General features: G+C 40.1%; 1 protein-coding gene across 8 annotated transcripts in view; it reads right to left on the bottom strand.

Annotated features, from left to right (window-relative positions):
• Positions 1–1,935: 1,935 nt before the first annotated feature.
• Positions 1,936–14,612, bottom strand: part of pias2 (protein inhibitor of activated STAT, 2) — an 84,032-nt gene continuing 71,355 nt past the window's right edge. For 7 of the 8 annotated variants that reach the window (XM_038790462.1, XM_038790469.1, XM_038790467.1 and 4 more), the window contains 2 exons: positions 11,201–11,238; positions 5,313–7,671 (listed from right to left, as the gene is read on the bottom strand). In XM_038790462.1, the coding sequence (XP_038646390.1) occupies positions 7,474–7,671; positions 11,201–11,238 (236 nt within the window). In that variant the 3' untranslated portion in view covers positions 5,313–7,473. Of the gene's footprint in view, positions 4,432–5,312; positions 7,672–11,200; positions 11,239–14,612 lie in introns of those variants that run through there. The other variant, XM_038790470.1, reaches the window with a different exon arrangement.

Genomic DNA, 14,612 nt, shown 5'->3' on the forward strand with positions numbered 1-14,612 from the left:
ACTACCTTCTTCACCTGCGTTGCCTGGTGGACCTGTACACCCAGATCCCTCTGCCTATTAATACTCTCAAGGGTTCTGCCATTTACTGTACTTTTCCCATCTGTATTAGACCTTCCAAAATGCATTACCTCACATTTGTCTGGATTAAACTCCATCTGCCTTCTCTCCGCCCAAGCCTCCAACCAATTTATATCGTGCTGTATGACGGTCCTCATTGCTATCTGCAATTCCACCAACCTTGGTGTCGTCCGCAAACTTACTAATCAAACCAGTTACATTTTCCTCCAAATCATTTATATATACATATGGCTTCCACAAACTGTGGGAGCCATCCACTCAGTTGTTCAAAGACCCGATTGTAGCCAACAACGAGGAAGCTAAAGAACATTAAGGGATAGCCACGACAGTATGGATGATGGGGGGCGTCAGGGAAATATGGAACTCAACCAAGTCCAACAAGAGAAATATGAGACACAAGGAGAGGCAGGTTCAAGAATCTGAACCAAATGTGGGGGGGGGGGGGGGGGGGGGGGAAAGAGAGAGAGAGAGAGAGAGAGAGGAGGAAAAGACAGAGAAAACCTGTGAGAAGCAAAACGCAGGGGACCACAAATGCCACTGAGAAAAAAGGAAAATGCAATGAATGCAAATAGTTGAAGCCAATATATGTGTAAATAGTTTTAAGTTTTACTTATTCCTTTGCTTTCTCTCTGTCCTTGGTCTAGCTCCTAATGTTTGTTCCTATTTATATATCTGCTTTGTAAATCAAAACCTATTTAACATTTAAAAAAAATGCAAGCTGCATAGAAATGACCAGATTACACCTTCCCTTCTACCAAAATGGAAAATACCAGGAAAAACTCATCTTTACAGTCTATGATGGACAAAATCATATGAAAAAACTTGCACTGGAAGAAGAAGCGTGCAGTCTTATAGTCACTATTTCAATATGATCTTCATCAGAGAAAGTTATGTGCGCTATTTCAAGCTATATTTAGCCGCTATTATTAATATACAATGTCTTTAATCAATAAAAATGAAGAATCACAGAATGGAGTTACATCACGGACATTCACTGTCATTTCTACTTACCATATGTGCAGCACGGTGACGCAGTGGTTAGCACTGCAGTCTCAAGACTGCAAGGTCCCAGGTTCGATCCCAGCTCTGGGTCACTGTCCGTGTGGAGTTTGCACATTCTCCATGTGTTTGTGTGGGTTTCACCCCCACAACCCAAAGATGTGCAAGGTAGGTGGATTGAACATGCTAAATTGCCCCTTATTTGGAAAAAATGAATTGGGTACTCCAAATTTAAAAAAAAAATTCTACTTACCACATCGTTACGGAAATGGACAGTGCTTCTGATTTCTCAACTTGCACATAGAACATAGAACAGTACAGCACAGAACAGGCCCTTCGGCCCTCAATGTTGTGCTGAGCCATGATCACCCTACTCAAACCCACGTATCCACCCTATACCCGTAACCCAACAACCCCCCCCTTAACCTTACTTTTATTAGGACACTACGGGCAATTTAGCATGGCCAATCCACCTAACCCGCACATCTTCATGATTTCACAAATAGCAGGAACCTAGAATACCACGTAGTGATCAGCTATCGAATTACAATGATATGGACTTGGGAGGAATTAGACTACAGGAGAAATGAAGGATGCAAAGGTGAATGGTGCCACTTTTCTGAAGGTTCCCAAGCTCATTTGCTGAAGATAGGGCAGACAGTTGGGAGAACCCTCTGTGCATGTGGTGTACATGATCAATAGCACGAATATGACCACTAAGCTGAATGAAGCAGCCATGGTTCTGCACTCTCCTACCTAACACAAACCTTAAATTGTGACGCTGATTCGCTTCGTCTGCTTTCTTTACCCAATGTTTCTTCAAAAGTACTCTTGGCTATCAACATAATTGAAAATACATTTAATTTCAGGACTTTAATTCAGAACTTCTCAAACAAAACTCAACTATTGCTCATATAAACACATTTTATGTCTTCATAACCATTTATATGTGGCACAATAAATGTACAGACTTGCTCCAAAGGTCCTCTTCGTCACTCTTCTCATTAGTCGCTATGTTCAGGTTTGCTACTTTCCTTGTTGACTGTAATTGTAGGACATGAGCTGGTTTTGCTTCAAAGATTTAATTGCTCAAATTGTTCTGATGGTTTATGCAAAAATATTGTTATTCCTAAAAATGGTTTTCTGAAGACTCTCTTAATAATTTTTCTCTGGAGAAGGCAGGTTCTTAAACAGGATTACATCTGGCTGTTGATAATTATGGATTCTTCAGTTTGACCATACACTGGGGACCTATATGAACGCATGGCTCTTGAACTTCTTGCAGAGGGACAGACTTCTAACAAAAAATGGTTACAGGCATTTTAAACAGAAAATGCTGTTACTGATATAACTTGTCATTTTCTTGTAAATATTTTGATTTTTTTATGCAAGTCCAAATAAATCCACAGAACAAGGGCTTAGCAAATAAATCAATTTAGCAACTAAAGGGCTTTCCACCCGTCTTCATGTTATAGTGATTTAATTCTGCTTTAGGAATACAAAGCTTGGAGCTAATGTAATGCAAAGATGTGGTTAGGTAGATTGGCCATGCTAAAACAAATTGTCCCTTAATGTCCAAAGATAGCAGATTAGGTGGGGTTATGGGAGGAGAGTGGGAGTGTGGGCCTCGGTTGGGTGCTTTTTCAGAGGGTTGATAGACTCAATGGGCCGAATGGCCTGCTTCTGCACAATACGGATTCTAAGTGTGACACAGAATAATAATAATCTTTTATTGTCACAAAAATGGTTACTGCGAAAAGCTCCTAGTCACCATATTCCGGCGCCTGTTCGGGCAAGCTGGTACGGGAATTAAACCCGCTGCTGGCCTTGTTCTGCATCACAAACCAGCTGTCCAGCCCACTGAGTAAAATCAGCCCTAAAACTGCATATTATGACAGACAAAACATCAGATGCAATGTAGTTTCTGGAGTAATGGTTCTTAGGCAAAAGGCCGCGTCAAATGGAAAAAATGTTCACACCTCATATTTCTTATAATTCATCAGTTTGTGTAAGCTTTCCCTTCTCCCTCACTGTCACATAACTAGCTACATTAATCAAAGCTGAGGTGAAGAGAATTCAGAGACTACACAATTCAAAGCCTCCATTTTCAACCCACATGATGTAGGTTGATGTTAGGTCAAAATATAGTAAAAATATAAACTGCAAGTAAAAATGAAACCTGGTTACTGTCACAGGTCCTTTGAACTGACCATCCAACAGGAAGTACTGAAAAGCACTCTGCTCCACCACAACATCCGAAGTCCAATCAATTATGGCTCCACGTTTTAGGCTTCAGCCACTGCAGTGCACCCCTATCCACAAGGGCAGATTTATATTTCTAAATCCACTGGGATTTGGGATTGAAATTTCTTGCACAATTAAAAAAAAAAAAACTCCTGTTGAATTGAACATAATCCTCACACCAAGTCATGGATTTTCACCTGAGAATTGGGTGCACAGAGCTGGGAGAATTCCTGGTTCCACAAACACAACTTTTAAAAATAGCAGTCAGATTTTTCGGTCCAGTGCATTAGATTAAAAATCAGAGCTGCTGATCCCAGATGTAGTGAGGATGCTGTGTGTGGATACGGGCTGCATGTCAATGGCTGCAGCAGTGTCCAGAAATTAAAAACATAAAAATGTCCTTGAGCACTCCCCTACACATTCCCCATCTATGCCAACCCATGCCAACTTATGTCCTAAACCCACCTCCATACCAAGCTATGCCCCTGTACACACCCCCATGGCCCTTTCTCACCCCTATGCCAATTTAGTTCCAATTCATGATAACCCAAGCCCCCACCCTTACTCTGCCAACTCACCCAGTATCCACTATGGGCAGACCTCAGAACCCACACAAAGATTAAATAAAATAAAGTTCTGTAAAATAAAGTCTATTGCAGACTTCATCATATAGCAACAAAAACATTCATAAAAACGCACGTACCACATTTGTATACATTCTTTCAACTAAATCAAGCCTTATAAGCAACAAACATTTAATGCACATTCCCTTATAACAAGCATTACAATTCAGCGTCCTACTTCAAAAAGTCTATAACCATTTGTAGCTGTTAATCAAATGCTAAAATGGCGAGGACTCTGACAATATGTTTGCAAAATCAGATATGTAGCACTAATCCAGTAATGGAACCCTCAGCTTACGTCAACATGTTGAAATAGCAAGCAATTTTTAAAAACATTCCAGACATATTTTTCAAAGATTTAAACAGCAGGCCTTTTAAATGCCTTGGCAGCTTGAAAGGCCACTTTGACAGATGCTTTTGACAGGTTCTCTTGACGTTTTTGACAGGTCCTCTTGACAGGTGCTTTTGACAGTTGATTTTGACAAATCTGTTGATAATTCCAATGAGTTTGACAGTTAATGGGTTTATGCACTTTTTATGCATATTCATACTTACTTTTAATAATTCCAAAGGGGATCTAATTTCCCCCAAAGAGCATCTGTATGCCTCCAAAGGTGTCCCAGGACCAGATCCAAAGGTATACTCTGGTTACCCAAATGAATTCAGTTCAGACCTGCTCTTACTAGGTCTGATTTCACTCTCCTGGTCTACCAAAATCTGACTTGAATGCAGGCAGTTGATTATTTAAATGACCAGCTGCCTCCCTAAATCACACATGTATAAAATATCCCCATTCCAAACCCCTCGAAAATGGGAAACATCATGTTCAGGGATGAGACTCATGATTTTCAGGTACTTCTAATAATAATCTTTATTCTCACAAGTAGGCTTACATTAACACTGGAATTAAGTTACTGTGAAAAGGCCCTAGTCACCACATTCCGGCGGCTGTTCAGGTACACAGAGGGAGAATTCAGAATGTCCAAATTACCTAACGTCTTTTGGGACTTGTGGGAGGAAACCGGAGCACCCGGAGGAAACCCACGCAGACATGGGGAGAGCATGCAGACTCCACAGTCAGTGACCCAAGCCGGGAATTGAACCTGGAGCTGTGAAGCAACAGTGCTACCCTCTGTGCTACTGTGCTGCCATTCTCACCACGGCACAGTGGCTTTCTGTCATGGCGAAAATCCGGGCACAACTTTTACAAGCTAGGTTATTTATTACTACAACCAGGTTTCCGGAATACAATGTCATAATCTAATAATATTGTACTCAATATGTTTCTCATAGGTCACAGGGAAATCAAGATGTAACTCAATACTGGAGTGTACAACTCCAACCAAACAAAAACTGGGAGGCAGAGCGTAGGGTTCAGAGAATACATTATTTTACTTTATCGCCCTCGAATTCACAAGTGCAGACGTAATATAATGCTACAAGCTTCTTCAGCATTGAAGAAGAAAATGGCACAAGAATTTTATTGAAAACCCTACAGCAGAACAAAAGAGACAAAACATCAACTGCTTCAAATGTTAACTTCTTTTTAAAAAAAAGTCCGAAAGCTTCCTTTAGAAAATCCAGTTTGGAAAACATCATCTTTATATAAATGCACTGCCCTACTTTGTTTAAGATGACTCTCTTTTGCAAGTTGAAGAATAGGTTTGACCCAGTCAATCCAGCCAAGATCAACATTTACCTTAAATTGCATAATTGTAAAAGTAAATTTTAAAATTTCAGCCTTTTTTTTGGCTAACCCTCCTCCCTCATTCTCTACTGAAGGCACTATTACTCAAGATCCTGTTTCACAGGCACCATCTTACCGCAGTAAATTGGCCAATTCCGCTGTATAGCACAACACAGTCCACTTCTGGCATATTTTGGAGGATTAATCTGATGGGCATTATGAGCGTAACCCCACCTAGCTTATAGACACCGAGACCAATTATAATAACAATAAATATTCTGGCTGTGGTCGACAAACTCAGGACAGACTAGAAATCATTCCTTGGAGCTTTTGGTCTATATTTACTATAGTACATGGTGCATTTATCCACGTCAACTGTCAACGAGCTACAGAATAAAATCACCAACTATTTCAGCATGTATTGGTTTCCAAGTACTAATTACTTCAGGGTCAGAACAGTCATTTTGCTTGAAATGCTGCACGAGTTGGAATCCAAAATTATCAGAAACTTTGAGGTGCAAACTGTTAATTAAGCATTTGCATTAGGTTATGTGCAAGATATTGCATAAGTCTAAGTCTCCTCCAATCTGCCTCCCCATAACACTAAATACAGGTTTCCCTTTGGTACCATGTGCATCAATTTTTGAGGCTCAACTGGGGTACTGTGGCACACAGCAAGAGGAAGTAATCAAAGATTGGATGATTAATGATTTTATTTTTGTCATCTCCAATTTTTTCCCATCCGTAGCTATTGGAGCAGTGAAATGGGACACTGCCCCACAGTTGCTGATGTACTATGTCTCACTTGCATGGCCATCCTTCATGTAAAAGACAAGCAAGATATTCAACTAGAAAGGGCAACGTCTTAATCAATCTTGCCCATGTGTTTTCACTTCCAAACAGAAGTCACTGGATTTTCCCTTCATCTCTTTCCTGGACCACTGCGAAAGTCTGTAGCACCCCTATTGCCTGAAATCAACAAGCTCAACTGGCACTGAAGCCAGAGCCTTCCTAATCTGTATTGGCACCAATGTGTTTGCCACTGAGGTACAGTGTACAGATTGTCTCCATGACTCATTCTTCCTCCCTGTCTCTTCCATCTGTAGTCCTAAATATTTTATTTAGAAAAGCTCAGAAAACTGTATTTAAATTACAAAAGGAATGGAAACCGTAAAACGAAAAATGGATTTTTTGCCATCCTAGAAACACTGTACAGACTTACATGTAATTGAATCATCAATAAAGAATTAAAATCTCAGAACTGGTTGCTACAATATCTTATCCTAAAGATCTTAACCTCTGGCTCAGTTATTGCATTGGAGTCAGAATTGCATGGTGTTCTTCAACAGTGGCTGAGGGTTAGTATTCTTCACAATTAAGCACCAATTATTTGAACTTTTACAGAGACAATGCATATATTTGACGAGAGGCGTGGATATCCAGAGTCAACAGTCAGAAGAATAAAACCTTGCTGTGAATTTCATTGGTGGTTGCAAATGGAACTACACTACATTAATTGCAACAAAACACATGACAATTTTTTTCTTCTGCTTCCACCGAATTTCAAGCCCACTCAGGATTTCAGATCCAAACTCTCAGTTCCTGTCATCCATTTTGTCTCCATACCCATCCAAGGAAGTGCTGTACTAGCACTCTGTGAATACTACCGGTCAATAAAGTTCTTGATATTTCGAAAACAAAGTGGCAGCATCATGGAGAATGCACATTATGTTGAAATCTAGTTCCCTGGCTGCTGTATGATTGCTGCTCCACTCTTTCCCTGCAATCACTACCTCCCCCAGACCAGTTCTTCAACACAAAATAAAGTCTATGCAAAATTCATCAATCTAAAGAGATGATATCTGGGATGCTGCCTCCTCCTCCTCCTCCTCCTGCTATGACCCCAGTTTCTGCTCGGCTGGTGCTGCTCCCCTCGTGGTGATGGGTTGATGAGATGATGCTTCCGCCGACAGTGGTGGGTGTCATAGTCGGTGATCCAACAGCAGAGGAGAGATTGTCCAGAAATATAGATTGACAGTACTGCAGTTGAGGAAATAGAGGGAATAATAAAAGTAAATGAAATACCAATGATCTGATATGAATTTAAGTTTTCTTTGTCAGGACAAGGGGCAAACTGTTTTGCTCTCTGCATCATCCCACAGTTGAAGATTCTCAAGTAACATGCCCCCAAACCTCTCTCAGTCACAAGGAGTAGGGAAAGAGAGGCCCAGAGAAGATGATTCACTCCCCTTCCTTCCACAAAAGTACTTGTTCCTCTGCTTAGCACACGGGCAATACGAATTGCTGACATGAAATCCAAGGCTTTTGTTTCTGTTACAGAGGTGTATATTTTTAAGAATCCTGTCAGTAGGGTTAAAATTAATCCAGTTAATTTTAAAATGTTATTTAGTCCCCAATCAAACTACCAAAGCAACATGCTAACCTGTGATCTGACTTGTAATTATAAAGATATAAAATTACACACGGCGTGAAGGCATTACTAAGCACTGTCGCTGCTGTGCAGACAAAAGATGCTTTTGCATCGTTTTGTATCTTTAGTTGTGGTTGCTTACAGGGTGTTTTTAAATTTAGAATAACAGGAGGGATTAGGAATTTACATTTTGTAAGTTTTGAACAGTAACGCAGCTATTAAATCAAATTGAATTTCTTTCATTGTTCAATTCACCCATTGAACTCATTTGACTGCCCACACCAAGGAACCAAGTGAGCAGGAGGATGCTTTTCAAACCAGAAAACATCTCTGATGGTGAAAAAACAGTGGAAGTATGTAAACATCATCATCTGCTCCAAATATTGGACAGCTCGGAATTCTTAAATTGTTGCCTATATTTATCCATGACTATATTATTTAATTGGAAAGTACTTTAGCATATAGGACTCTGGTTTTACATTTGATATCCCCATCAAATGGCATAGAATGCATTACACAACTATCACTATGCAATTGTGTGGGGTTTAGTGCACAATCAGGATAAAACATGTAACTTCTGCATTCAAGGGAGAAGGGATGAGGTAGGACGGTGAAACCACTGGAAGGAAAATTGAACATTTGAGGAAAAATTGTAAAATGTCTGCCAACAGGTATTTAGATAAAAATTAAGGAGTTAGGGTGATGATGGGCATAACGCTAGTCTTTCAGCTCACAAGCATGGGTTCAAATCCAATCCAAAATTAATATATGAAATTCCTCTACCGTCAGATTGTAAGGATCCTATGTGAAATTAGTTTCTGTGAATAGTAAATCACCCCTGCATTGACAATTTCCCCAAGAGACTACAGGATATTTGTTGTGGGAAAGAGAAAACAATGTTATGCTGGTGCAGGAGTGTTGGGACCTGAAACACAAAGAAATATGCAGGCGTAGACCATAGCCCCTGAAGCCTGGTCTGTTATTCAATACGATCATTGCCGATCTTCTGAACTCCACTTTCGCATCTGCTGCGCATATTCTTCGATTCCCCAAGATCAAAAATCGATCAATTTCAATCTTGAATAAGTTTAAGAACAAAACATCCAGAACTCTCAGGGATAGAAAATTCCAAAGATTCATAACCCCGAGGGAAGAAATTTCTCTTTCTCCTCAGTCTAAAGTGGTCATGTACCACCACCCCACCCCCCACCTACCCCTGCAGCTATGCACGTTCTAGATTCCCCAGTCAGAGGACACAACCTCTCATTATCTACTGTCAGGCTCCTTTTAGCATCTTGCATGTTTCAATGTGACCATCTCTGATTCTTCTAATCTCCAGAAAATACAGACCCCAATTTACTCAGCCTATCTTCAGACAACACTCTCATTGCAGAAGTGAACATTCACTGCACTGCGTCCAATGTTCAGTATACCCATTCTTAGATTTGGAGGCAAAACTCTAATATTCGGTGTAAACTAACCAAAGTCCTGCACAACTGTAGCAAAACGTCATTATTTTAATACTTTAATCCCCTTGCAATAAAGGCCAACGTGTAATTTTTCTTCCTAATTGCTTGCTGTACCTGTATGTTAATTATGTGTTCCTTGTGTCATGTGACAGTACCTTTAAGAAATGGGTGTTTAAGAAATGTATCTTTAAGAAATAGGTTATCAGTACTGTCAGAGTGTGGATGGAGCTAGGCTGTCAGCTTTTTACTTTTGTTTTAGGCTGTTTGCTGCAGGGTGTTTTAGTTTTGTTTTCAGTGTTGGAGCTGAAGCCAGACAAAGCAGGTGTACTGTTGATCTCTCTGCCTTGAAAAGACTATCTCTTGATCATTTGGTGAATTCAGAATTATAAATGTTCTCAGTAGTGAATGTAAACCTAATGTGCTTCTGTTAAAAGGTGTTTCTTTTGTCTTCTGGATGTTGTTTGGGAAGTTAAGAATTACTTAGTGTTGTAGTCTTTGGGGGTTGTATTTGAATTGATGGTTGCTAAGATGCTCACTGTACATTTTAAAAAGGTTAACTTGAGTTCATAGAATAAACATTGTTTTGCTTTAAAAAACTTTTCCACTTCTGCTGTACCATACCTGTAGAGTGGGCCGTGTGCTCCCCATACCACAATCAATTAAAAGTTGTGGCTCAGGTGAACGCCATGATACACTTTGGGGTTCTCTAAACCCTGGCCCATAACACATGTACGAATACACCCATGTCCCCCTCTGAACATCAACACAAAACTTCATGTCTTCCAAATATATTCTGTTTTTCTATTCATAATACCCATACTATTCTTTATCTGTGAACTTGGTGTCCATGTAGTAAACTGGTCTATATCCCGGTGCAGCCCATTTTTATTCTTTGCACATATTGTTGCAGCACAGCAAAGAGAGCTTTACTCTGGCTATGCTGTACTTGATTGGGGAATGTTCGTGCTGACAACTAATGCTAAAAATGGAGGGAGTTTTATTCCCCTGCACCAGAAACTCTCACGGACTAAGAATTTAGGAGGCAATGCATTCAAAAGACTTGGAATCTATAGATAGAAATTGTGCTCCCATGTCACACAGAGGGTCCAGAGACACCAGGTGTAGGTGCCGTTCCCACTGATAAAAATTGAGGTAGATTTCTTAGGTAGGGGACGAAAGACCAACAAATGATCTGCAATGATTGGGCAGACATGATTCCCTTCAGTACAAACACTTGGTATGATGAATTTTCTTCCATTGCCATTGGCTCCCTTTCATCCTCAAGGATGACTCAGCATCAGTATATGCAAGGCCTAGAGCGGTCCCAGTCAAATATACATGTAGCCGCAGAGACTCATGTTATAATAGGTCTCAAGGGATACCTATCACTGGATATATCATTGCCTCTGCCAACAATCTGATACAAAACAGTGGCAAGAAATGAGAAGTGTTTCTGTGTATTGGGAGTAGAGAGGGAGTTGGAGAGGAGAACAGCATTGGGACACTGTTATACAGTCACTCTCCCAAAACATGCACAATATAATAGAGTGCCTGTGATACCACAGACAGATGATAAACGCGCCTCAATGTATTGCAGAAAGCACCAATGGCAATAGTAAAAATTATTTTGTTCAGTACCATACTACAAGAAGCTACATTATATGCATACCTGAGGGTCGCTTTGAAACAATGAGAAAAAGTCCAGATCTGAAAAAGAAATTGCATTTACAATCAGATGCGATATTGCAAAAAGAATTGAAATGCAGAATCAAATGTGCATGACCTATTTTCAAAAGCAAAAAAAGTGTTTATTTAAAGAAACCAATTTAGGTATATTTTTCATTTAAGATGGAAGCTCAATCACAGGGGCTGGTTTAGCACACTGGGCTAAATAACTGGCTTGTAATGTAGAACAAGGCAGCAGCGCGGGTTCAATTCCCAAACCAGCCTCCCCGAACAGGCGCCGGAATGTGACGACTAGGGGCTTTTCACAGTAACTTCATTGAAGCCAACTTGTGACAATAAGTGATTATTATTATTAACACACAAAAACCTTGCTAATTTTACACATATAGTCAGGTGGATTGCTGGAGAGGGAGGAAAGGGCAGCATGTAGTTAGAATAGATTAGTACTAATCTCATGACAACCAGGGATCATAATTGAAAAAAGAAACAAAGTGCGGCATAATGGTTAGCACTGTTACCTCATAGCGCCATGGACTCGGGGACCTGGGTTCAATTCTGACTTTGGGTGACCATCTGTGTGGAGTTTGCATTTTCTCCTAGTGTCTGCGTGGGATTCCTCCGGGTGCTCCGGTTTCCTCCCACAGTTCAAAGATGTGCATGGTAGGTGGATTGGCCATGTTAAAATTGCCCCTTAGTGTCCAAAAGGTTGGGCAGGGTTACAGGGAATCGGTCAGGGGTGTGGGCCTAGGTAGCGTGCTCTTTCGGAGGGTCGGTGTAGACTCAATGGGCCAAATAGCCCCTTTCTGCACTGTAAGGATTCCATAATTTCTCTGACACTGATGGGGGCCATTCAAGCTTATTTAGAAGTTATATACCAGAGGTTATTGATCCTCAGCAGCTAAAGCTTCCATTATGGCCAACACATAGATATGAAAAATAAAAAACTTGATTTATGTTAATCACTTGCATGACCCTTTTGGCAACTCTACTTCACTCCAGTGGCCACTTAATTACAGACTACCACTAGCCACTCGATTTAGAAAGGGCAATTCAATGTTGAGTTACAGATTAGTGCTCAAAAAGATGCCGCATGGTTGCGAGACATGGCTTTTGCCTTGGATTTTCTATATTTTGGTCATATTTACAAGGTGGCCCTCCGCATTAGAAGACAATGTTGTGAAAAAGTAGCCGTTAGTCCTCCCAGCAGTTATTTCTTAATGGACAGGACAGTATAGCAAATATATAGTAATGTGATGGTTCAATCGTTAATAAGGATTTATAACTTATAAGGACAAAGAGGTGAAAACAGGAGGTCAGTGGTCTCATATTTCATCTCTGTAAAGTTTGATGTCACCTAGACAAATCTTAGAGGATGTGCTTCTCTTCCATCACCCAGTTATGGTAATTTCAACAGAGAGCTCTACAGAGGAGATCGGAAAACACAACTATTTCAACAAACTCGGAAACAAAAACAGAAAATGTTTAATAAATACATTGCAAGTAAGGCAGGTTCTGAAATATAGTGAAGAATGTGAATGCCCCGATGAAGAAACTTGCAATATCCGTTTCTCTTTCCACAGATACTGCCAGATCGGAATATTTCCAGCATTTTCACTTTCTATTTCAGATTTTTAGCATCTCATGTATATTGTTTTTGTGTTGAAGAATGCAAGTGTTTCACACAGCTTTCTGTCAGGACTGAACTTGTGGATGAACATCTTATAGAAGTAGAGCCAGGCAGTGGGTAGCGGGGGCAGTGGAGAGAGGGGAAAACACTTGAATTATAAAACAAAATATTTATATGCATATAATATGATTGGATGATCAAAAATATGATCGAACAGCTAGGTTTTAAGGAGTATCTTAAGAGAGCAGAGGTATAGAAAGGGTATTCCAGAGTTTTGGGCCAGGACAACTGAATACACAGCCACCAATGGTAGAACAATTAAAATAAGGGATGCACAAGAGGCCAGAATTATGCAGGCATGCGTATTAATCTTTAATGTGGCACCTTATCAAATGCCTTTGGAAATCCAAATATACTACATCTACTGGCTCCCCTCATCTACCCCACTAGTTACATCCTCAAAAACCTCTGACTTGTCAAACACAATTTCCCTGTTGTAAAATCACATTGACTTTGTCTGATCACACTATGATTTTTATCCCTTGTTCCTTCCACCAGTTTTTCTTCTCTTCCTTTTTTTAGCTTTAGTTTTAACGCTATTTAAACATACATGGATGGAATTGGAGACCTGTGAACAGACAGGCAGCAAACAGTAGGGATAAACTGGACATTTTCAAGTTGATAGGCTGTGGCTGGTGAAGTGCTGATCAATGCTGGGGCCTCAAGCCATTTAAAATCTACATTAATAATTAACATAAAGAAATATCGGAGGTGGCACAGTGAAGGCTCACTGAGATGCTGAGTAAATTGGGTCTATACTTTTGGTCAGGTAAAATGGTGCTAACACAAAACATCCAGGAAATCCAGTCATTTGGAATGCGTTCCGCTAGTTAAATGATTTCAAAAACTATTTTAAAATGGAAGCCGTTTAATGGTAGGGATGGTTTGGCTAGGTTAACGGAACTAGTGTTTTGGATACGTTGATGAGCCTAGCAACACTGAAAACAGGTGTTTATCTAAGGCAAGTTGATGACAATGGAGAATAAATCAATGGTTTGAGTAAGATGGTAAAGGTTCAAATGAAAAGACAAGGTGTGAACTTTGCCATTACATTCTAAGAGGTGGAGTCATGAAATGAAGGTAATTGAGTTTGACTTCTGAAGTGTCAGATAAGATCAAATGCAAAACAGTATATCTGAAGCCATCCAACCGATGCAAGGTTAGCTATTTTAAGACCCCAGCCCACCACAGGAATAGCTGTTTGAACTTCCAGCAATCTGCGTCTATGGAAAAGCCTGCTTCAAAACTCGCTGTTCTGCCCGAAATCAGAAACACCCCTGAAATCTACCACTGCCTGGTGTGGTAACTATTCCTGGATTTTGTTTAATAGTTTCTAAAATCTACAGGATGTTGTTTGGGGAGAATTAGCTCTGACGATAGGGAACTAAAGGTGTCTGGAACTGGATAAAGTTAATGACACTGTATAGCCACCGAGTTAGTGTATTTCTAGCTGACTTTTTTGTTGTTTATTTAATTGTTAAATAAACATCTATTGTATTTAAAATCACCCCGGCCATTACTCTCTGGTTTTCAAATCTTTCCTCACATTATACCAAATTGCAAAATACATTGAGGGTGGGTGTTGCAAGTTTCCTTTCTGAGTGTTTGCCATCAGCTGTGCTCTTAATACCCTGAAGTTTTGAAGAATGAGCGGTGATATATGGAGTTGTATCCTATAGAAGGTTGTGGATGACGACTTCCGGTGGCG

This window comes from Scyliorhinus canicula, chromosome 3 (genome assembly GCF_902713615.1).
Source record: "Scyliorhinus canicula chromosome 3, sScyCan1.1, whole genome shotgun sequence".
NCBI classification, from domain to species: Eukaryota; Metazoa; Chordata; class Chondrichthyes; order Carcharhiniformes; family Scyliorhinidae; genus Scyliorhinus; species Scyliorhinus canicula.